This window comes from Oncorhynchus gorbuscha, linkage group LG04 (genome assembly GCF_021184085.1).
Source record: "Oncorhynchus gorbuscha isolate QuinsamMale2020 ecotype Even-year linkage group LG04, OgorEven_v1.0, whole genome shotgun sequence".
In the NCBI taxonomy this organism is placed as follows: domain Eukaryota; kingdom Metazoa; phylum Chordata; class Actinopteri; order Salmoniformes; family Salmonidae; genus Oncorhynchus; species Oncorhynchus gorbuscha.
In genome coordinates, this window is record NC_060176.1 from 13,812,540 (window position 1) to 13,835,494 (window position 22,955).

The 22,955-nt window shown below is 47.5% G+C and overlaps 1 protein-coding gene across 1 annotated transcript in view; it reads left to right on the forward strand.

Annotated features, from left to right (window-relative positions):
- LOC124033682 (genetic suppressor element 1-like) overlaps positions 1-22,955 on the forward strand; it is a 482,977-nt gene that overhangs the window by 416,273 nt on the left and 43,749 nt on the right. The window contains 1 exon segment of the mRNA XM_046345862.1: positions 10,782-10,979. Coding sequence (XP_046201818.1) covers positions 10,782-10,979 — 198 coding nt within the window.

Here is a 22,955-nt window from a genome sequence, read left to right on the forward strand (position 1 = left end):
TAAGGAGAAGTAGAACTCACTACCATGGAAAACACTGTCCTCATGACTCATGATGTGTCCTTGTGACCGATAGTGTTTACTGTGGATGATCTAGACGACTTGTGTCAGTGAAGAGTTGGCTTACATTGTCTTGAGTATTTCACTGAACTCAGCAGTAGGCCTTAGTTTCTACCGTTGGCATTGAACTGTTCAGACAGGTACATTTAGAATGTGTAGTATTGGGGTGGTTGGTTGTGTGTCTCCTGGTTATCTTATCATAATGACAGCTGTGTTGTGTCCTGTAATCCGCTTCATAAGGATTGTCTGGGTTAATCCTGTTTCATAGTGTGTGTGTGTGTGTGTGTGTGCGTGCGTGCGTGCGTGCGTGTGTGTGTGTGTGTGTGTGTGTTCGTGGCCCTACTGCTGTGTCTCTCGGCAGGGTGCCGTGCTGAAGGCTGATGGGAAAATGACCCTCAACAACCCCCACCCTCCTGATTCTTTCTATCTCTCTTCCTCTTTTTCTTCCTCTGTCCTTTCCTCTCATTTCAGGCACATGAACACTGACATCCATTGATCCACTCCCTCACTATCTGTCACACACACACACACACACACACACACACACACACACACACACACACACACACACACACACACACACACACACACACACACACACACACACACACACACACACACACACACACACACACACACACACACACACACACACACACACACAGGCACAGTCTCCTAACTTCACAGTCCTCACACCAACACGACTGCATTGATTTTCCACCCAACCTGTTCAGAAACCTCCTCTCTTCCTCCACTACGGTGTCACTGCGTGTCAGACACTCTCTCACTACTTTAGTCTGTTACCTACATGGGGTAACTAGACGTTTCCTCTGTGATCACTGATACATGGCGAGGTTGTGTCTTCATCCTCCTCTACATACGGCTGAGACCACACAGTTTCATGGAATCATACATCAAAGTCTTCCACATCCTGACAGTGGATGTCATCTTATATTTAGACCAGGCAAACCACGTCAGACCAGTGGCTGTGATATGAAAGTACCAATTACAGTTGGGTAATATGATCAAGCAGGCAGGGATAGATGCGGTAAAGAGGTCAATTGAATTCTACCAAAACAATGGAATTGCCATGGAAATGAATGGTGGAAAGGGCCTTGGGGGGGAAGTCCTGAATCTCCTCATTGCCCCCAGAAAAATTCACACTATATTGTGGTAAAAATCGGATAATAATGATTGTATTGATGTCAACAATACATGTTCATGTCATCGTCACCAATCAACTGCATTACAGTTAGAAAAAGACTGACTACCACCACTGATTTCTCTATGCTACCAGCTTATACGAACGGGAGTTAGCATTTAGCAGTCACTTCTTCTGAACCTGAAAAGAGACTACTTCTAAATGTTATGCATTGAAAACAGCCAAGTATATCCAAATCGGACTTTGTAAACACATTGTGGGCCTGTTACAATACATTGATCATGACGGATTTGACGAATATCCACTTTTGTTAGATCAGATTTGTTGAATGTGCACCGAACGGTCTGCGTTGCATTGACCCCTTCACTACATCTATGCTGATGGCCTATAGAATGGTGTAATACTGCCACCTGCCACCAGAGAGCGATAACACAGAGACACAGGGCTACATTAGTTTTGTTCTCTCATCATCACAGAACACAGTGTGTGGTTGGGGAGTGTGGTTGTTCACACATAGCTTCTAGTGAAAAACCACATTATAACAGGCTTGTCACTTCTCTAAAATCATTTAGAGGTTATGGGTGAGGCTAAAGGGGGGGGGGGGGGGGCGAGAAGGTTGCTCTGTGTTTTCTCAGAAGAGACAGATTGTGGGTTTTAGTGGCCCTTTGCACAATACTGACAATCATGACTAATCTCGCTCTCTATCTGTCTATCTCCCTCTCTCTATTTCTCTTTGTCTTTCTAGTTCTTTCTCTCTCTTGTTCTCTCTCTTTCTCTCTCTTCTTCTTTCTCTTGTTCTCTCTCTTTCTCTCTGCCTCTCTCTCTTTCTCCTCCCTTCTCATTCGGTGAAAGGTAGCGAGCGACCGAAGGAGGAAATGACTAAATAATCGACTCATTCACACCCCAGCAATGACAGCCAGATGAGGGAGGGATGGAGAGATGGAAACCCACAGCTTTAACCCTTAACTGTCCAGCCTAGTCTAACCACAATTACACCCACTCTTTTGGGTTGTTATAATAGATAGATAGCTAGCTAGGAACTCTTAAATTTAAAACTGGCAATATCAGAGTCTCTGGTGTTGTATTGGTGGACATCTAATATAAATACACACCAACTCATTTGGACTATTTTCTACATTGTAGAACAATAGTGAAGACATCAACACTATGAGATAACACATACGGAATAATGTAGTAACCAAAAAAGTGTTAAACATATTTCCTGTGTTATCTCTATCATAACAACCCAAAATAGTGGGTGTAATTGAGGTTAGACTGGGCTGGACAGTGAGTAGGTGTGTCTAAACTTTTGTCTGGTACTATAATGGAGTTGAGATAATATGACCCTTTTTCTCTGCAGATAGCCAGTCTAACTGATGAAAAGGCTCCCCCTCCAGATGAGTACGAGGAGGGACTTTAAATACAACTAGCACCATCTGTAGCTTATTCTTTAGATGGCAGGTGTCACTATCAGATATTTGGAGGTCCGAGCTAGGAATATAATATTTAGCTTTATCTTTGTAGTCTGACCAGTACCGATCCAAGGTAGCGGACTGAAGTTTTTGGTGTAACCACTGAGTTGTCCACTTTGACACTAAAACCAAGGTGTCCTTGCAATCTTTACTCTGGAACCAAATAAGATGGGTTCTGTTTTTCCAAGATGCAGAGAAAGTTCGTTATCTGAAAGCCATTTAGTGATATTGGATAACTCTGCACTAAGGATCTCTTCTACTGAGGCTTTGTTCTTATGGGACACCAGTAGAGTCATCCACATATAATAACTATTTTACGAGAGCAGGATGATTTCATATCATCAATGTACAGCAGGAAGAGAAGAGGGCCGATGATGCTCCCCTGTGGGACCCCACAGCTAATCCCCTTCACACCAGAATGTTTTCCATAAACATCCACAATTTGGTCTCTACCTGTTTAAATAGGATTTAACCCAGTCAATGGCCCTGCTGTTAAAAGTCAGTTAAAAACAATAGGCGTATCAGTGGATTGGGTCTTTCTAAAACCAGACTGTAGTTCATCTAAAATATTATTCTTGCTAGTATATTTCAGCACTTTAGACAGCACACTCAAAATAGATACAGGTCTATAGTTGCCCTTGTCTGCTGTTATTTACTCTTAGAAATATTGCAAAATATCAGTATGGTGTGTGTGTGTGTGTGTGTGTGTGTGTGTGTGTGTGTGTGTGTGTGTGTGTGTGTGTGTGTGTGTGTGTGTGTGTGTGTGTGTGTGTGTGTGTGTGTGTGTGTGTGTGTGTGTGTGTGTGTGTGTGTGGTATAAACCCCTCAACTGGCTCTGTGTGAGGTAACTGTAGTGTGTGTCTGCTCTCGGTTGGTGATAAAGAGGGCAGATCAAAGCTGTTTTCTCTCCCACTGGAAGCCAAGCTTTTGGATCTGAACATGAGCCTGGCTTTGTTTGCTTAGTGTGTGTGTGTGTGTGTTAGCAGTCTAGCTGTGGGGGCAATGTCTCAGTAACACAGGCCAGAACAAGCTTCCACCTTAGCCTCCGGCATTATATATCTCCCTCCCCCTCTCTCTCTCTCTCTCTCTCTCTCTCTCTCTCTCTCTCTCTCTCTCTCTCTTCTTTTTCTAACAGCCAGGGGGAGGAGGGGAGAAGGAGGAGGAGGGTGTCATCGCCTCACATATTTAACCACCCTCCTCCTCCCCCGACAGGGGGGTCAGATGTGACGACCGGGGCTGTGTGGAAGAAGAGGCAGCTGACACACACAGTCACCCCTCCCCTCCTTCCCCCGCCCTCCTCCCTCTCTCCTCCCCTCCCTCGCTCCCCTCGGCAGGGCATCCATGCCTCTGTTATCTCCCAATGACTCAGGAATTATAGGTTGAGGGGAGAAGGGAGGGAGAGGGGGAGAAGGGAGGAAGAGGAGGAGAGGGGAGGGGGGAAGGTCATGTGACATCGCAGCAGCTGCTAGGCTAAGAATTTCTGTTTTCACTCAGCGAGAGAAAGAGGAGGGTAGAGCGAGAGAGAGAGAGAGAGAGAGAGAGAGAGAGGAGATAGGCAGAGTTGTGTGTGCTTCGTAAGATAAGCTCCAAACGGTCTTTGTGAGCGACCGAGTGAGCGTGCGCGAGAGACAGAAAGAAAAGGAGAGAGAAGTGACGGAGAGAAGGAAGACAAGATGGTGTGTGTCTTGACTGTGTCTCTGTCTGTGTGCTGGGTTTGGCTGAAGATGCAGCGATGGGAGAACCAGGGAGCTCCAGTCCTTTGTGCAGTAAGGAGCCTCAACACCCGCCACCGCTTTCACTCTGCTACTCTGGAGGGGGGTCGAGAACCGCCGCTAGCCCTGTGTGTGTGTGTGTGTGTGTGTGTGTGTGTGTGTGTGTGTGTGTGTGTGTGTGTGTGTGTGTGTGTGTGTGTGTGTGTGTGTGTGTGTGTGTGTGTGTGTGTGTGTGTGTGTGTGTGTGTGTGTGTGTGTGTGTGACTGTGTGCTATCAGCATGGCTGTGTTTCTTGAATATCTATGGTAGCAGTCGATTACCATCTTATTAGCTCCGGTGAAAAGTTCCTGCTTTACCGATAGAATGTTCTCTCTTTCTTTAAAGCCCTGAGGCTGTGTGTGTATCCGTGTGTGTGAAGGTGTTTGTTCGTAAGATGAGGTGGGTGGAGCAGGGCTTTGCAGTCGTGAACAGGTCACAGCAGTGAACTGAGCGGTTGCTGTGCCTGACTGTCGATGTGAGTGTGTGTGCTTGGGTGTGTGCGCCTGGCTGTTGCTGTGTGTGTGCTTGTGTGTGTGCGCCTGGCTGTTGCTGTGTGTGTGGAAAGGGAACTCATTGTTAATTTCATTATGATTTGTGTTGCTGGGGGTTCACAGGGAGTGCAGGGGGTGAATGGGAGGTTATGAGCAGGGCGGACCCAGAGGTGTTGCTACTCATTTTCTCTCCCGTTACACTCTGTGTCCCTGTGACCCACCAGTTCACTACTCCCCTGCCATCTTCTGTTCCACTCCAGCGCTCTCCCACTGACACACACACACTCCCTCGCACACTTAAACAACGACAGCCAGGCACACACACACACACACACACACACACACACACACACACACACACACACACACACACACACACACACACACACACACACACACACCCCCTCGCACACTTAAACAACGACAGCCAGGCACACACACACACACACACACACACACACACACACACACACACACACACTCCCTCGCACACTTAAACAACGAAACAACACAGCCAGGCACACACACACACACACACACACACACACACACACACACACACACACACACACACACACACACACACACACACACACACACACACACACACACACTCCCTCGCACACTTAAACAACGACAGCCAGGCACACACACACACACACACACACACACACACACACACACACACACACACACACACACACACACACACACACACACACACACACACACACACACACACAGCCCCCCTGACCTCTCTCAGGCTCAGGGAGACATGGGTTTTTGAATAGACCTGCCCAGGCTCTGGGGTGGACCTATATATAACTCTACAGATCTATTAGTGGTATTGACACTGTATGCTACTGCGAGTGAGTGCGTACTGTCTGTACGTGTGTGTGTGTGCGGGTGTGTGCGTGTGTGTGTGCGGGTGTGTGTGTATGCGTGCGTGCGTGCTTGGTTGTGTGAGGGTAGGTAATGGTGTGTGTGTTGGTTACATTTGAGTGTGGATCTGTGATATTGATAAGACTGAGTGTGTGTAATGTGTATGTGTGTGTAATCAGATATGGTGTGTGGTAGTAATGTTGTAATGTGTGCATGTATGTGTGGAATCTCACTGAATCCCTACAGACTGTTTTTTACTGTGACCCTACCATGACCTCTGACTCTGGGGACTTGTAGTTAATGGGGCCATCGAATTGTGATGGGTGTTCGTTTTTGTAAAGTATGTGTGTGTTTATTCCATGTGTTTGCTCATGTAAGATGTGTGCATGCTTGTGTGTGTGTGTGTGTGCAGGGCGATGCGCTCTCTGGCATTCAGGGATGTGTGTGTGTGTGTGTGTGTGTGTGTGTGTGTGTGTGTGTGTGTGTGTGTGTGTGTGTGTGTGTGTGTGTGTGTGTGTGTGTGTGTGTGTGTGTGTGTGTGTGTGTGTGTGTGTGTGTGTGTGTGTGTGTGTGTGTGTTCTGTGCGACGGCATGCCACTCTCTGGCATTCAGGGATTCCACCGGCCCAGAAGCTGTCATCACAGTGTCCCCTTTCACCCCTTCACTGAGAGAGAGAGAAACCCCCGATCCCCTACATCCCCCACAGTGTGCTCGTAAATCTGACACAGAGAAAAGACAAGAGAACAAAACTCCACTCACAGTCCAACAGGTCACTCAGCAGAGGGAGGGAGGGAGACGGAGAGAGGGAGAGAGGGGGGGGTATCACAGGGTGGCATGGGCACCATAATAACGTAAGGTGATGTGTAATGGTAATAGGATTATCTGTGTCCTGTACATAATTCTAAACTATAGAGTTGCGTCAACTATCCCGTTTACTGATGGTGCTATATCACTATAATCACTATGAAGGCAATGTAAACTCAGAGGAGATCACATGCTTTTCAGACTGTACACTGGATGTAGGACTATATAAGGCTCTATGATATTTATCTGTGATTCAACAACACACACACTCCCACCCACACACACAGGTTCGCAAACACACACTCACACTACTGTAGATGGGTCAGTATAAGTGAGTGTGTGTGTGTGAATCAGATGTGATGATAATAGTAGATTGAAGTGGAAATAGCTTGTAGCTGGTGTTCATCACTGTAGCAATCACCACAATGCCCATCATGACATTAACTTGGGGATGATTAAGGGGATCTGGCACGTGTGTTACCTCTATCAAACTGTTCTATTATGGTGTGTGTTACCTCTATCAAACTGTTCTATCATGGTGTGTGTTACCTCTATCAAACTGTTCTATCATGGTGTGTGTTACCTCTATCAAACTGTTCTATTATGGTGTGTGTTACCTCTATCAAACTGTTCTATCATGGTGTGTGTTACCTCTATCAAACTGTTCTCTCATGGTGTGTGTTACCTCTATCAAACTGTTCTCTCATGGTGTGTGTTACCTCTATCAAACTGTTCTATTATGGTGTGTGTTACCTCTATCAAACTGTTCTCTCATGGTGTGTGTTACCTCTATCAAACTGTTCTCTCATGGTGTGTGTTACCTCTATCAAACTGTTCTATTATGGTGTGTGTTACCTCTATCAAACTGTTCTCTCATGGTGTGTGTTACCTCTATCAAACTGTTCTCTCATGGTGTGTGTTACCTCTATCAAACTGTTCTCTCATGGTGTGTGTTACCTCTATCAAACTGTTCTCTCATGGTGTGTGTTACCTCTATCAAACTGTTCTCTCATGGTGTGTGTTACCTCTATCAAACTGTTCTATTATGGTGTGTGTTACCTCTATCAAACTGTTCTATCATGGTGTGTGTTACCTCTATCAAACTGTTCTATCATGGTGTGTGTTACCTCTATCAAACTGTTCTATTATGGTGTGTGTTACCTCTATCAAACTGTTCTATCATGGTGTGTGTTACCTCTATCAAACTGTTCTCTCATGGTGTGTGTTACCTCTATCAAACTGTTCTCTCATGGTGTGTGTTACCTCTATCAAACTGTTCTATTATGGTGTGTGTTACCTCTATCAAACTGTTCTCTCATGGTGTGTGTTACCTCTATCAAACTGTTCTCTCATGGTGTGTGTTACCTCTATCAAACTGTTCTATTATGGTGTGTGTTACCTCTATCAAACTGTTCTCTCATGGTGTGTGTTACCTCTATCAAACTGTTCTCTCATGGTGTGTGTTACCTCTATCAAACTGTTCTCTCATGGTGTGTGTTACCTCTATCAAACTGTTCTCTCATGGTGTGTGTTACCTCTATCAAACTGTTTTCTCATGGTGTGTGTTACCTCTATCAAACTGTTCTCTCATGGTGTGTGTTACCTCTATCAAACTGTTCTCTCATGGTGTGTGTTACCTCTATCAAACTGTTCTCTCATGGTGTGTGTTACCTCTATCAAACTGTTCTATCATGGTGTGTGTTACCTCTATCAAACTGTTCTATTATGGTGTGTGTTACCTCTATCAAACTGTTCTCTCATGGTGTGTGTTACCTCTATCAAACTGTTCTATCATGGTGTGTGTTACCTCTATCAAACTGTTCTATTATGGTGTGTGTTACCTCTATCAAACTGTTCTCTCATGGTGTGTGTTACCTCTATCAAACTGTTCTCTCATGGTGTGTGTTACCTCTATCAAACTGTTCTCTCATGGTGTGTGTTACCTCTATCAAACTGTTCTCTCATGGTGTGTGTTACCTCTATCAAACTGTTCTCTCATGGTGTGTGTTACCTCTATCAAACTGTTCTATTATGGTGTGTGTTACCTCTATCAAACTGTTCTATCATGGTGTGTGTTACCTCTATCAAACTGTTCTCTCATGGTGTGTGTTACCTCTATCAAACTGTTCTATTATGGTGTGTGTTACCTCTATCAAACTGTTCTCTCATGGTGTGTGTTACCTCTATCAAACTCTTCTATCATGGTGTGTGTTACCTCTATCAAACTGTTCTCTCATGGTGTGTGTTACCTCTATCAAACTGTTCTCTCATGGTGTGTGTTACCTCTATCAAACCGTTCTCTCATGGTGTGTGTTACCTCTATCAAACTGTTCTCTCATGGTGTGTGTTACCTCTATCAAACAGTTATCTCATGGTGTGTGTTACCTCTGTCAAACTGTTCTCTCATGGTGTGTGTTACCTCTATCAAACTGTTCTCTCATGGTGTGTGTTACCTCTATCAAACTGTTCTATCATGGTGTGTGTTACCTCTATCAAACTGTTCTATTATGGTGTGTGTTACCTCTATCAAACTGTTCTCTCATGGTGTGTGTTACCTCTATCAAACTGTTCTATTATGGTGTGTGTTACCTCTATCAAACTGTTCTCTCATGGTGTGTGTTACCTCTATCAAACTGTTCTATCATGGTGTGTGTTACCTCTATCAAACTGTTCTATTATGGTGTGTGTTACCTCTATCAAACTGTTCTCTCATGGTGTGTGTTACCTCTATCAAACTGTTCTCTCATGGTGTGTGTTACCTCTATCAAACTGTTCTATCATGGTGTGTGTTACCTCTATCAAACTGTTCTCTCATGGTGTGTTACCTCTATCAAACTGTTCTCTCATGGTGTGTGTTTGAAAGGTTTCTATTGGGCCTGGCTCAGTTGGAGCATGTTAAGTAGAGCTGCCATGTGGGTTGAGGCAGACAGACCGGACCCGTGAGGTAGGGGTTACACACCCTGTAACCTATAACCTTTAACCCCAGCTCCCCAGCCTAAGCCCAAAGCCCCCTCCCCCAGCTAGACATACAGACACAAAGACATACAGACACACAGACATACAGACACACAGACCACACACGCTCTGGCTGACTCTCAGCTCCACTCACTACTGTGTGTGTGTGTGTGTGTGTGTGTGTGTGTGTGTGTGTGTGTGTGTGTGTGTGTGTGTGTGTGTGTGTGTGTGTGTGTGTGTGTGTGTGTGTGTGTGTGTGTGTGTGTGTGTGTGTGTGTGTGTGTGTGTGTGTGTGTGTGTGTGTGTGTGTGTGTGTGTGTGTGTGTGTAAGGTCTGGTGTGAGACAGACAGATAGGCCCCAGTGTGTGTGTGTGTGTGTGTACGGTCTGGTGTGAGACAGACAGATAGCCCCCAGTGTGTGTGTGTGCGTAAGGTCTGGCGTGAGACAGACAGATAGGCCCCAGTGTGTGTGTGTGTGTGTGTGTGTGTGTGTGCGTAAGGTCTGGCGTGAGACAGACAGATAGCCCCCAGTGTGTGTGTGTGTGTGTGTGTGTGTTTGTGTGTGTGTGTGTGTGTACGGTCTGGTGTGAGACAGACAGATAGCCCCCAGTGTGTGTGTGTGTGTGTGTACGGTCTGGCGTGAGACAGACAGATAGCCCACAGTGTGTGTGTGTGCGTAAGGTCTGGTGTGAGACAGACAGATAGGCCCCAGTGTGTGTGTGTGCGTGTGTAAGGTCTGGCGTGAGATAGACAGATAGCCCCCAGTGTGTGTGTGTGTGTGTGTACGGTCTGGCGTGAGACAGACAGATAGCCCACAGTGTGTGTGTGTGCGTAAGGTCTGGTGTGAGACAGACAGATAGGCCCCAGTGTGTGTGTGTGCGTGTGTAAGGTCTGGCGTGAGATAGACAGATAGGCCCCAGTGTGTGTGTGTGCGTGTGTAAGGTCTGGCGTGAGATAGACAGATAGCCCCCAGTGTGTGAGAGAGATTTTCCAGTCCACAGGGCTCAGTGTCATTGTGGGGAGGTGTTCCATAGTGTCAGCTGTCTGAACCCTCAACTGATAAGTTGACCAATCACAGCATGAGTAAGTCTGACTGACAGACTGACTGACCCATCATCTACAGCCGCTTTGTAATTGCTTTATAAATGACGAACATCAGTCTATTATGTCTATTAACCCTTTCTCTCCCTCTCTCTCCTCTCTCCAGGCATGAGCCATGAGCCAAAGTCACCTTCCTTAGGAATGATATCCACGGCAACACGCACCACGGCGACGGTCAGCCCCCTCACCCCGTCATCCCTTAACGGATCTATCGTAGCCAATGGGAGCCCGGCGGCTCAGTCCGCACACTCTGGATTCGCCGCCGCCCTCCGTAAACTGGCCAAACAGGCCGAGGATCCTCGAGGTAAGGACAACCCACATGTGGACAGACAGAGTTATGATTATAGAGTTTCTTAATGCCAGGTGTATTGTTATCAAGCCTATATAAGGTGTAGAAACGTTGGGTCATTTAAAGCCATTTTACAACCAGCTGTTGTCAGAAATCCCTCTTACCCGTATGAACTAAACGTCCCCTCTTCTTACCCTCCTCTCACTCCTTCCTTCCTCCATGAGGCGCTAAGCTCATTCAAAAACCGTCTGTCCTCCTGGACCCTAACCTCTAACCCCTGACCCCTGTAGCCTAACCCCTCAGAACCCTCCGATGTCTCAGAGGTCCCTCTGCTGGGGCCGTCCCTGTGTGTCGTGTTTAGCTGCTAATAGCAGTGGAGTGATATTCACACTAGATTGAATTATGCAGCCTCCCCAAAGTGAGCAGGACACAGAACAGCCGTTCTAGCTGACCCATTTAAGCGGCAGCTCAGTGTGTGTGTGTGTGTGTGTGTGTGTGTGTGTGTGTGTGTGTGTGTGTGTGTGTGTGTGTGTGTGTGTGTGTGTGTGTGTGTGTGTGTGTGTGTGTGTGTGTGTGTGTGTGTGTGTGTGTGTGTGTGTCGGGGGTGGGGGGGGGGTGGTATGTGTGCAGTTGTGTCCATGTGTATGTGTGAATGACATTGAATGTTTGTGTCGCCTCCTCTCCTCACAGGGAGCAAACACACACGCACATACGCACATACACACACACACACACACACACACCACTGTGTTGTTGAGTTTATTGGGCCCTGCTATCCCACTGGTCTAACCTGACTGTGAAGTAGTCATTGTGTGGTGGGTTGAGCAGTTGACAAGGACAGCTTTTAGAATTGGTTGTGGAGGGATCATATGATGCATCTGTAACACACTGACCCTCTCAGACTCACTACACAGTGGAACATAGCAGGTTTCTTACAGCCATTTCTCAATCAACACTGAATCAATAGAATACTTGTCTTTTTCTCACTACCCTTTCGACCTCCTACAGGTTCCTATCAGTCAGACATACAGCTCATGGTTTGATTGTGAGTTGTGGATATTTGTAGCTGGTTTGGATATTAGAAATTGCTGTGTGCTACAGAAAGTCCGATGTTGTTTTTTCAGTTGTTTTTTGTCTGGACAGGGTCAGACTTAGGTCACAGATGGACAAGGCTGCTATTCCCCCGTGTAAACACACACTCACACACACGCTATTCTCTCGGGGGCTGTTTGGCTGGCTGGCTTTGGGCAGCAGCTTACTGAGGCCTTTCTGGTAGATGGTGTGTGAAACAGTGGTTCTGGTCAACCATGGTGTGTGTGTCTATGAGGTGTAACCTTCCCCAGGACAGAGAGACTGGCTGGCCCACATACACAGGAGCTGATCTTCACTGGCCCCATAAGACACACACATACGCTGCTGGGCCCCTCCAGGGGAATGGAGCTAGACTGCTGAGAGTCCCCTGAGTAGGGCTGGGAGGAATCCTGTTTGAGTGTGTGTGAGTGCTTGCGTGTAAGTGTACGTCTGTTTGTGCGTGTTTGTGTGTGGATATCTGGCTGTCTGCCCCAGCTCCAGTGAGCCCCAGCAGCCCCAGTCATCCCGGCCCAGGGTCAGGCTCTCTTAATCAGGCTGTGTGTTTGAGAGAGGTCTCCTCCTCCCTGGCTCTCCCTAGCTGCCTGGCTCCCCTGCAGATCACACCGGGGGCCCCAACACCAATGATTTATTACTCTGAGAAAGAAACACGAGACAGAGCTCACAACCCCAATCTCTCCCTCTCTCTCTCTCACACACTCATCCTCTCAATCTCATTCTCTTCCTCCATTGTTTCTCACCTTCCCCTTCTCTCTTCCCCTCTTCCTCTCCGTCTCTCCCTTTCACTCCATTTCTATTTCTCCATTTTTTCTCTCCCTCCCACACACTCCCTCATCTATCTCACTGCATCTCTCTCTCACTGTCACTTGCACACAATCTCTTTTCTCACCCCTCTCTCTCTCTCTCTCTCTCTCTCTCTCTCTCTCTCTCTCTCTCTCTCTCTCTCTCTCTCTCTCTTTCTTTCTTGCACACATACTGTTTGTCTCACTGTCTCATCTCTCTCTCTCTGTCTCTCTATCAACCAGGTGTGTGTATGTGCATGTGTACATGTGTGTGTGTCTGTTGCTATTTCAACCTAGCTGGGACAGTCGTCAGATAGTCTGAGGGAGGTACAGAAACACACACACAGACTATGATTAAACCTAGGCATTTTTAAACAGAGCAGAAAAGTCCCTCTGTTATTTTGGGCCTGTCTGTGTGCAGTCTGCCTGGCGTAGGTAGAGACACAGTGTGTGTGAGTCATGCTCCATAGCTCCAGAGGAACAGGCCAGTCATGGGGCCGATGCTGCCCACTTTAGGAGTGCCGTCGCTGGGGTGGGCGGGCTGGAGTGTGGGCCTCCTCCGGAACTTCATCCACTTTGCTGTCTACAAAGATATTTATAGATATATTTATAGATATTTATAGCCCTCATACACACAAACACCAACACACAGAAAACGTCCATGGTGCTTTCCTGGCATGTTGTAGCCTCCTAGCAGTGTGTGTGTTCTACTGCACAGTGTGTTCCTGTGTGTCCTACTGAACAGTGTGTTCCTGTGTGTTCTACTGAACAGTGTGTTCCTGTGCGTCCTACTGAACAGTGTGTTCCTGTGTGTCCTACTGAACAGTGTGTTCCTGTGTGTCCTACTGAACAGTGTGTTCCTGTGTGTCCTACTGAACAGTGTGTTCCTGTGTGTCCTACTGAACAGTGTGTTCCTGTGTGTCCTACTGAACAGTGTGTTCCTGTGTGTCCTACTGAACAGTGTGTTCCTGTGTGTCCTACTGAAAAGTGTGTTCCTGTGTGTCCTACTGAACAGTGGGTTCCTGTGTGTCCTACTGAACAGTGTGTTCCTGTGTGTCCTACTGCACAGTGTGTTCCTGTGTGTCCTACTGAACAGTGTGTTCCTGTGTGTTCTACTGAACAGTGTGTTCCTGTGCGTCCTACTGAACAGTGTGTTCCTGTGTGTCCTACTGAACAGTGTGTTCCTGTGTGTCCTACTGAACAGTGTGTTCCTGTGTGTCCTACTGAACAGTGTGTTCCTGTGTGTCCTACTGAACAGTGTGTTCCTGTGTGTCCTACTGAACAGTGTGTTCCTGTGTGTCCTACTGAACAGTGGGTTCCTGTGTGTCCTACTGAAAAGTGGGTTCCTGTGTGTCCTACTGAACAGTGTGTTCCTGTGTGTCCTACTGAACAGTGTGTTCCTGTGTGTCCTACTGAACAGTGTGTTCCTGTGTGTCCTACTGAACAGTGTGTTCCTGTGTGTCCTACTGAACAGTGTGTTCCTGTGTGTCCTACTGAACAGTGTGTTCCTGTGTGTCCTACTGAACAGTGTGTTCCTGTGTGTGCTACTGAACAGTGTGTTCCTGTGTGTCCTACTGAACAGTGTGTTCCTGTGTGTCCTACTGAACAGTGGGTTCCTGTGTGTCCTACTGAACAGTGTGTTCCTGTGTGTCCTACTGAACAGTGGGTTCCTGTGTGTCCTACTGAACAGTGGGTTCCTGTGTGTCCTACTGAACAGTGTGTTCCTGTGTGTCCTACTGAACAGTGTGTTCCTGTGTGTCCTACTGAACAGTGTGTTCCTGTGTGTCCTACTGAACAGTGTGTTCCTGTGTGTCCTACTGAACAGTGTGTTCCTGTGTGTCCTACTGAACAGTGTGTTCCTGTGTGTCCTACTGAACAGTGTGTTCCTGTGTGTCCTACTGAACAGTGGGTTCCTGTGTGTCCTACTGAACAGTGTGTTCCTGTGTGTCCTACTGAACAGTGGGTTCCTGTGTGTCCTACTGAACAGTGTGTTCCTGTGTGTCCTACTGAACAGTGGGTTCCTGTGTGTCCTACTGAACAGTGGGTTCCTGTGTGTCCTACTGAACAGTGGGTTCCTGTGTGTCCTACTGAATAGTGGGTTCCTGTGTGTCCTACTGAACAGTGGGTTCCTGTGTGTCCTACTGAACAGTGTGTTCCTGTGTGTCCTACTGAACAGTGTGTTCCTGTGTGTGCTACTGAACAGTGTGTTCCTGTGTGTCCTACTGAACAGTGTGTTCCTGTGTGTCCTACTGAACAGTGGGTTCCTGTGTGTCCTACTGAACAGTGTGTTCCTGTGTGTCCTACTGAACAGTGTGTTCCTGTGTGTCCTACTGCACAGTGTGTTCCTGTGTGTCCTACTGAACAGTGTGTTCCTGTGCGTCCTACTGCACAGTGTGTTCCTGTGTGTCCTACTGAACAGTGTGTTCCTGTGTGTCTTACTGAACAGTGTGTTCCTGTGTGTCCTACTGAACAGTGTGTTCCTGTGCGTCCTACTGAACAGTGTGTTCCTGTGCGTCCTACTGCACAGTGTGTTCCTGTGCGTCCTACTGCACAGTGTGTTCCTGTGCGTCCTACTGCACAGTGTGTTCCTGTGCGTCCTACTGCACAGTGTGTTCCTGTGTGTCCTACTGCACAGTGTGTTCCTGTGTGTCCTACTGCACAGTGTGTTCCTGTGTGTCCTACTGCACAGTGTGTTCTTGTGTGTCCTACTGCACAGTGTGTTCCTGTGTGTCCTACTGAACAGTGTGCTCCTGTGTGTCCTACTGCACAGTGGGTTCCTGTGTGTCCTCTGTGGCCGTCTCTGGCCCACTGTCCTGTGTTACTGTTGTGCATATGTGTAGGAATCAGTCTCCTAAGCCTAAAGGATTTTGTTTGTTTTGTTGTACTAGCGCCATAGCCACTAGCTAGCTAGCTATCACCCTGATTTATAAATCCTGTCACGTCCTCTGTGCTTTCATCTGTATACACGCACACACACACACTCCTACACAGTAGCCCACACATACAGTAACACACACATACATACACTCACACACACTCTCCTGTCTGATGAGTAGCTCTGTGTACTGAGTCTCATGCTGAAGAGGGGAGGTGATGGATAATGAGTATTGCAGCAGAGTAAAGGACAAACACCTCATGTCAGAGAGGCAGGCATGCTACTATCTGATTAATTAGGCAGATCTAGGCTTAATCCTCTCTCCAGTTTCCTCATACATACACACTGACTGACTGGCTGGCTGGCTGGCTGGCTGGCTGGCTGGCTGGCTGACTGGCTGGCTGGCTGGCTGGCTGGCTGGCTGGCTGACTGACTGGCTGACTGGGCTAAACTCGCTGGAGCATTACACTACCTACCTAGAGTACCTAGCTAGACCAGGAAAGCGATGGGGAGGGAGGGAGGAGGACTGAGGGAAGGAGAGAAAGGACAGAGGAAAAATATTTAGAAGAGAGAGGGTTTATGGAGTGATGGAAGAGGTGGTAGAGAGATACAGAGAGATTGAAGTGTGAGATTGAATGTGTTACCGTGTGTGTGTATGTGTGTGTTTGGCCGGGGGCTACCCTTGTTTCTGGGAGCCCAGAGCATGCTGGGACAGCAGGGCAGTGTGTCTCTGACCCCTCCATCTGGAGCCTGGAGCACATACACACACCATCTATCTACACCCAGAGTGTGTGTGTGTGTGTGTGTGTGTGTGTGTGTGTGTGTGTGTGTGTGTGTGTGTGTGTGTGTGTGTGTGTGTGTGTGTGTGCGTGCGTGCGTGCGTGCGTGCGTGCGTGCGTGCGTGTGTGTGCTCAGAGGTAGAACTCTCCGGGCTCTGTTTGTCCATGAAACACTCACTCACAAACAAGCTCTCTCTCTATATATATCTCTCTCCATCAAGTATTGTATTCCTCCATATATCTGTGTCTCTTCTTCTTCTAGGTAAACATACCAATAATAGCTCATACACAGTTCACCCAGTTAGACATTCTCCTCCAGAAACTATCCTACTGCTCTCTCTCTCTTTCCTTCTCTCTCCCCCTCTCTCTCTATGTCTCACTTCCCCTCTCTGGGAAAATAACACACACCACACTCTTAGAAAAAAGGGTTCCAAAATGGTTCTTCGGCTGTCCCCATGTTGAACCCTCTCCTATGGGGACAGCAGACTAACCCTTTTAGGTTCTAGACAGCACCTTTTTTCTAAGAGTTCACACACAAACCCTTAAAACACACACTCCCTGTGTGTGTGTGTGTGTGTGTGTGTGTGTGTGTGTGTGTGTGTGTGTGTGTGTGTGTGTGTGTGTGTGTGTGTGTGTGTGTGTGTGTGTGTGTGTGTGTGTGTGTGTGTGTGTGTGTGTGTGTGTGTGTGTGTGTGTGTGTGTGTGTGTGTGTGTGTGTGTGTGTGTGTGTGTGTGTGTGAGACACGGCTGGTGTGTGTGAGACACGGCTGGTGTGTGTGTGACACGGCTGGTGTGTGTGTGAGGCAGGGTTTGTGTGTGTGTGGCTGGGGGATGGTATGGCATATGGAGGAAGGGTTGGCTCGGCGCTGCTATGCACACCAGGTGTGAAATGGACTGTTTAATTAAGTGCTGATGTTGTTCTAATGCAGGGAGGGAGGGAGGGAGGTAGGAAGAGTGGGAGGGAGGGAGGGAGGGAGGGGGAGGTAGGGAGGGAGGGAGGGGGGAGGGGGTGGTGGAGGGAGGGATGGATGGTGGGGGAAGGGGAGGAGGCAAAGAACAGCTTGTCGCTAGTTGTCAGGGCTGTGACTGGGGGTGTGTTTGGGGCTGTGGAGGAGAGAGGGAGATTGGGGCTTTGGATAGGACCAGGGAGGGAACATGAGATTTGGGGCTTGAATGGCACAGTTGGTTGGAGTGTAGAGCTTGCAAGATCAAGGTTGTGGGTTCAACTTTCGCAAGGATCACTTTCCCTGAACGTTTGTGTTCAGTCCCCTTGGATAAAAGCAGCAGGTGAACAAGTATATTGTTATGTTTCTTGATGGGATTGGAGGTGGAAGGATACGGTGCTGGGACAGAGAGAACTTAACCCGGGGCTGTGTGGAGCTTTGTGTGTGTGTGTGCGTGCATACGTGCTTTTGGGCATGTGTGATTGTGTGTGCGTGCGTATGCGCCCGTGTATGTGTCTGTGTGTACCTCTCTCTCCCAGTTAGGGTCAGCTTGGGCGGTCATGCGTGGAGGCAGTCTGGGAGAGAGGGACTGGTAATGGGGCAGCGATGGAGAGAGGAGCTACACATTAATCACACACACACGTTTGCCCACACAGACATACACTCAATCACATCCACATACACCACACACACATACAGTGCATTTGGAAAGTATTCAGACCCCTTGACTTTTTCCACATTTTGTTACATTACAGCCTTATTCTAAAATTGATTAAATCATTTTTCCCTCATCAATCTACACACAATACCCCATAATACCACATAATGACAAAAATAAAACAGTTTTAAAGATATTTTTGCTAATGTATTAAAAATAAAAAACTGAAATATCACGTTAACATAAGTATACAGACCCTTTACTCAGTACTTTGTTGAAGCACCTTTGGCAGCGATTACGGCCTCGGGTCTTCTTGAGTATAACGCTACAAGTTTGACACACCTGTATTTGGGGAGTTTCTCCCATTCTTCTCTGCAGATCCTCTCAAGCTCTGTCAGGTTGGATGGGGAGTGTTGCTGCACAACTATTTTCAATCCTGTCTCGGAGCTCTACAGACAATTCCTTCAACCTCATGGCTTGGTTTTTTTGCTCTGAAAGTGTGGGACCTTATATAGACAGGTGTGTGCCTTTCCAAATCATGTCCAATCAATTGAATTTACCCCAGGTAGATTCCAATCAAGTTGTAGAAACATCTCAAGGATGATTAATGGAAACAGGATGCACCTGAGCCCAATTTCGGGTATCATAGCAAAGGGTCTGAATACTTGTTTAAAGAAGGTATTTCTGTTAATAATTTTGCAAACATTTCTTAAAACCTGTTTTCGCTTTGTCTTTATGGGTTATTATATGTAGATTGATCAGGAAACATTTTTAAAAATTCATTTTAGAGTAAGGCTGTAACGTAAAAAAATGTGGAAAAAGTAAAGGGGTCTGAATACTTTCTGAATGCGCTGTACATACACACACGCAGGAACAGACACAGAGCTCTCTCTCTCTCTCTCTCTCGCTTAGACTTCCTCGCTCTCCGTCTCTCTGTAGCGTAGGAGCAGAGCGTGGAGCCACAGCTTGGCCTGCAGTCTCTTATCCACCATTAGAGGGCAGAAGACCAGCCGTCTCTCTGTAGCGTAGGAGCAGAGCGTGGAGCCACAGCTTGGCCTGCAGTCTCTCATCCACCATTAGAGGGCAGAAGACCAGCCGTCTCTCTGTAGCGTAGGAGCAGAGCGTGGAGCCACAGCTTGGCCTGCAGTCTCTTATCCACCATTAGAGGGCAGAAGACCAGCCTTCTCTCTGTAGCGTAGGAGCAGAGCGTGGAGCCACAGCTTGGCCTGCAGTCTCTTATCCACCACTAGAGGGCAGAAGACCAGCCTTCTCTCTGTAGCGTAGGAGCAGAGCGTGGAGCCACAGCTTGGCCTGCAGTCTCTTATCCACCATTAGAGGGCAGAAGACCAGCGTGTTGTTCTTACTGTATGTCCTAACAGTACCAGTAGGGGACTGGCTTCATCTCCTCACCCCCTTTCTTTTAATGTCTGACTGATCTGAAAGAACTGGACTGGTCTCTAGTCCATTTTGCTTTCACCAGTCCTTTGTGATTTGATCAATACAGAAGAAGGAGAGGACAGGAGAAAGGGGAGAGGAAGCATGTTCAGACTATGGAGATACATCCATAATGCCCAGGAGAAAGGGGAGAGGAAGCATGTTCAGACTATGGAGATACATCCATAATGCCCAGGAGAAAGGGGAGAGGAAGCATGTTCAGACTATGGAGATACATCCATAATGCCCAGGAGAAAGGGGAGAGGAAGCGTGTTCAGACTATGGAGATACATCCATAATGCCCAGGAGAAAGGGGAGAGGAAGCGTGTTCAGACTATGGAGATACATCCATAATGCCCAGAAGAAAGGGGAGAGGAAGCGTGTTCAGACTATGGAGATACATCCATAATGCCCAGGAGAAAGGGGAGAGGAAGAGTGTTCAGACTATGGAGATACATCCATAATGCCCAGGAGAAAGGGGAGAGGAAGCGTGTTCAGACTATGGAGATACATCCATAATGCCCAGGAGAAAGGGGAGAGGAAGCGTGTTCAGACTATGGAGATACATCCATAATGCCCAGGAGAAAGGGGAGAGGAAGCGTGTTCAGACTATGGAGATACATCCATAATGCCCAGGAGAAAGGGGAGAGGAAGCGTGTTCAGACTATGGAGATACATCCATAATGCCCAGGAGAAAGGGGAGAGGAAGCGTGTTCAGACTATGGAGATACATCCATAATGCCCAGGAGAAAGGGGAGAGGAAGCATGTTCAGACTATGGAGATACATCCATAATGCCCAGGAGAAAGGGGAGAGGAAGCGTGTTCAGACTATGGAGATACATCCATAATGCCCAGGAGAAAGGGGAGAGGAAGCGTGTTCAGACTATGGAGATACATCCATAATGCCCAGAAGAAAGGGGAGAGGAAGCGTGTTCAGACTATGGAGATACATCCATAATGCCCAGGAGAAAGGGGAGAGGAAGAGTGTTCAGACTATGGAGATACATCCATAATGCCCAGGAGAAAGGGGAGAGGAAGCGTGTTCAGACTATGGAGATACATCCATAATGCCCAGGAGAAAGGGGAGAGGAAGCGTGTTCAGACTATGGAGATACATCCATAATGCCCAGGAGAAAGGGGAGAGGAAGCGTGTTCAGACTATGGAGATACATCCATAATGCCCAGGAGAAAGGGGAGAGGAAGCGTGTTCAGACTATGGAGATACATCCATAATGCCCAGGAGAAAGGGGAGAGGAAGCGTGTTCAGACTATGGAGATACATCCATAATGCCCAGGGCTGTGTTTGAAACCAGGACACTCCCTTCTCTCCTCTCAGCCTCAGTGAGCATGTGTGGCGACACGTCAGTGAATAGACGAAGGCTGCATCTGCATATGGCAGCATGACACTAGTTTAGGGCCCCTCAGATGGCCTGCATATCATTTCTGTCCCATCTGCTCAGTGATGGACTGACTTCCTGTCAACTAGTACTGTCACCACAAGAGGAGTGAGGAAGGAGGAGTGACAGGAAAAGACTTGAAGGGGGTTGTATTTATTAGAACGAAGGTGAGAGGGTAGTTTAGACTTTAGGAGGTGCTAGAAATCTAAGATTAAGCACACACACACACACACCACCCATCTCAGGCTGCTAAGCGTTAAGGGCCAATTCCCTTTCTCCTTAACTGTCTGTAACTGTTGTAAATGTGTTTATGAAAAATGAATGGCTTCCCTGAGAGATATCTGCTTGGGAGGCAGTCCGTTTGAAGAACAGAGAGGGGAGGGAGGGGTGTGTGGAAAGAGGGAGAGAAAGAGAGATGGAGGAGAGGGAGTGAATAACAGAACAGGCTGGAGCTGGTGGTGTGCGGATGGTTTCCAGTGAAGGAGGGAGGGAAGGAGGGATGGGGTCTGTGTCGGTGGAGGTATACAGAGGTTATGATGTTGGCTTGTAGAGGAGGACAATGAAGAGGAGAATCAGATGAGGGAACACCAACCCCCCCTCCTCCTTCTCCTCACCTGCTTCTCCTCCAGCTTTCACTCAATTATTCAGTGTGTCCTGCCTCCCCCACTGTACATACAGCACCACACACACACACACACACACACACACACACACACACACACACACACACACACACACACACACACACACACACACACACACACACACACACACACACACACACACACACACACACACACACACACACACACACACACACACACAGGAGTGAGAACAATGAGGGGGAGGGAGGGAGGGATGGTGGAGGAGAGAGAGATGGAGTGGTACCAGGGGAGTAGAGGTCTGTTGCTTGAATCTCTGGCTGGTCTGTTACTGTGATCATTATTCATTTCTGCCCTTTTTATCTCTCTCTCATTCACTCTTTTGTAATGATTCTTATGCTCTTTCTCTCGCTCTCCCATCCCACCCATTCTCTCTCCCCCTCCTTCCCTCTTCCACTCCCCCATGGTGGTAGTCTTTCTCTCTCTCTTTCTGTGAGTATATGAGGTGTGATAGTGGAGCTGTATTAAGTGTCACTCTGCTCGCCAGCCTGAGTGCTCTGGTATTGATTGTCCCGGTCTTCCAGGGGAGAGTAATGGCTTTCTGAGGTGAGGGGGTAGGATTAGGCCACTAATTGCTGTTGTGCAGACAAGATATGCTTCCTCTCTCACCTTACACACATCACCTCTCTCTCTCTCTCTCTCTCTCTCTCTCTCTCTCTCTCTCTCGTATTATCTGGCCACAGAGGCCTGCTGTGTCATCTACACCCATTCCCCTTCAAAGCTTTTCCTCATTCACATTTTCTACCTGGTCATATCCAGACCACCATACCCAACCATCAAACCCTATTATAGTGGGATGTCTGTTGCTATTGGGTCATATCCAGACCACCACCATACCCAACCATCAAACCCTATTATAGTGGGATGTCTGTTGCTATTGGGTCATATCCAGACCACCACCATACCCAACCATCAAACCCTATTATAGTGGGATGTCTGTTGCTATTGGGTCATATCCAGACCACCACCATACCCAACCATCAAACCCTATTATAGTGTGATGTCTGTTGCTATTGGGTCATATCCAGACCACCACCATACCCAACCATCAAACCCTATTATAGTGGGATGTCTGTTGCTATTGGGTCATATCCAGACCACCACCATACCCAACCATCAAACCCTATTATAGTGGGATGTCTGTTGCTATTGGGTCATATCCAGACCACCACCATACCCAACCATCAAACCCTATTATAGTGGGATGTCTGTTGCTATTGGGTCATATCCAGACCACCACCATACCCAACCATCAAACCCTATTATAGTGGGATGTCTGTTGCTATTGGGTCATATCCAGACCACCACCATACCCAACCATCAAACCCTATTATAGTGGGATGTCTGTTGCTATTGGGTCATATCCAGAC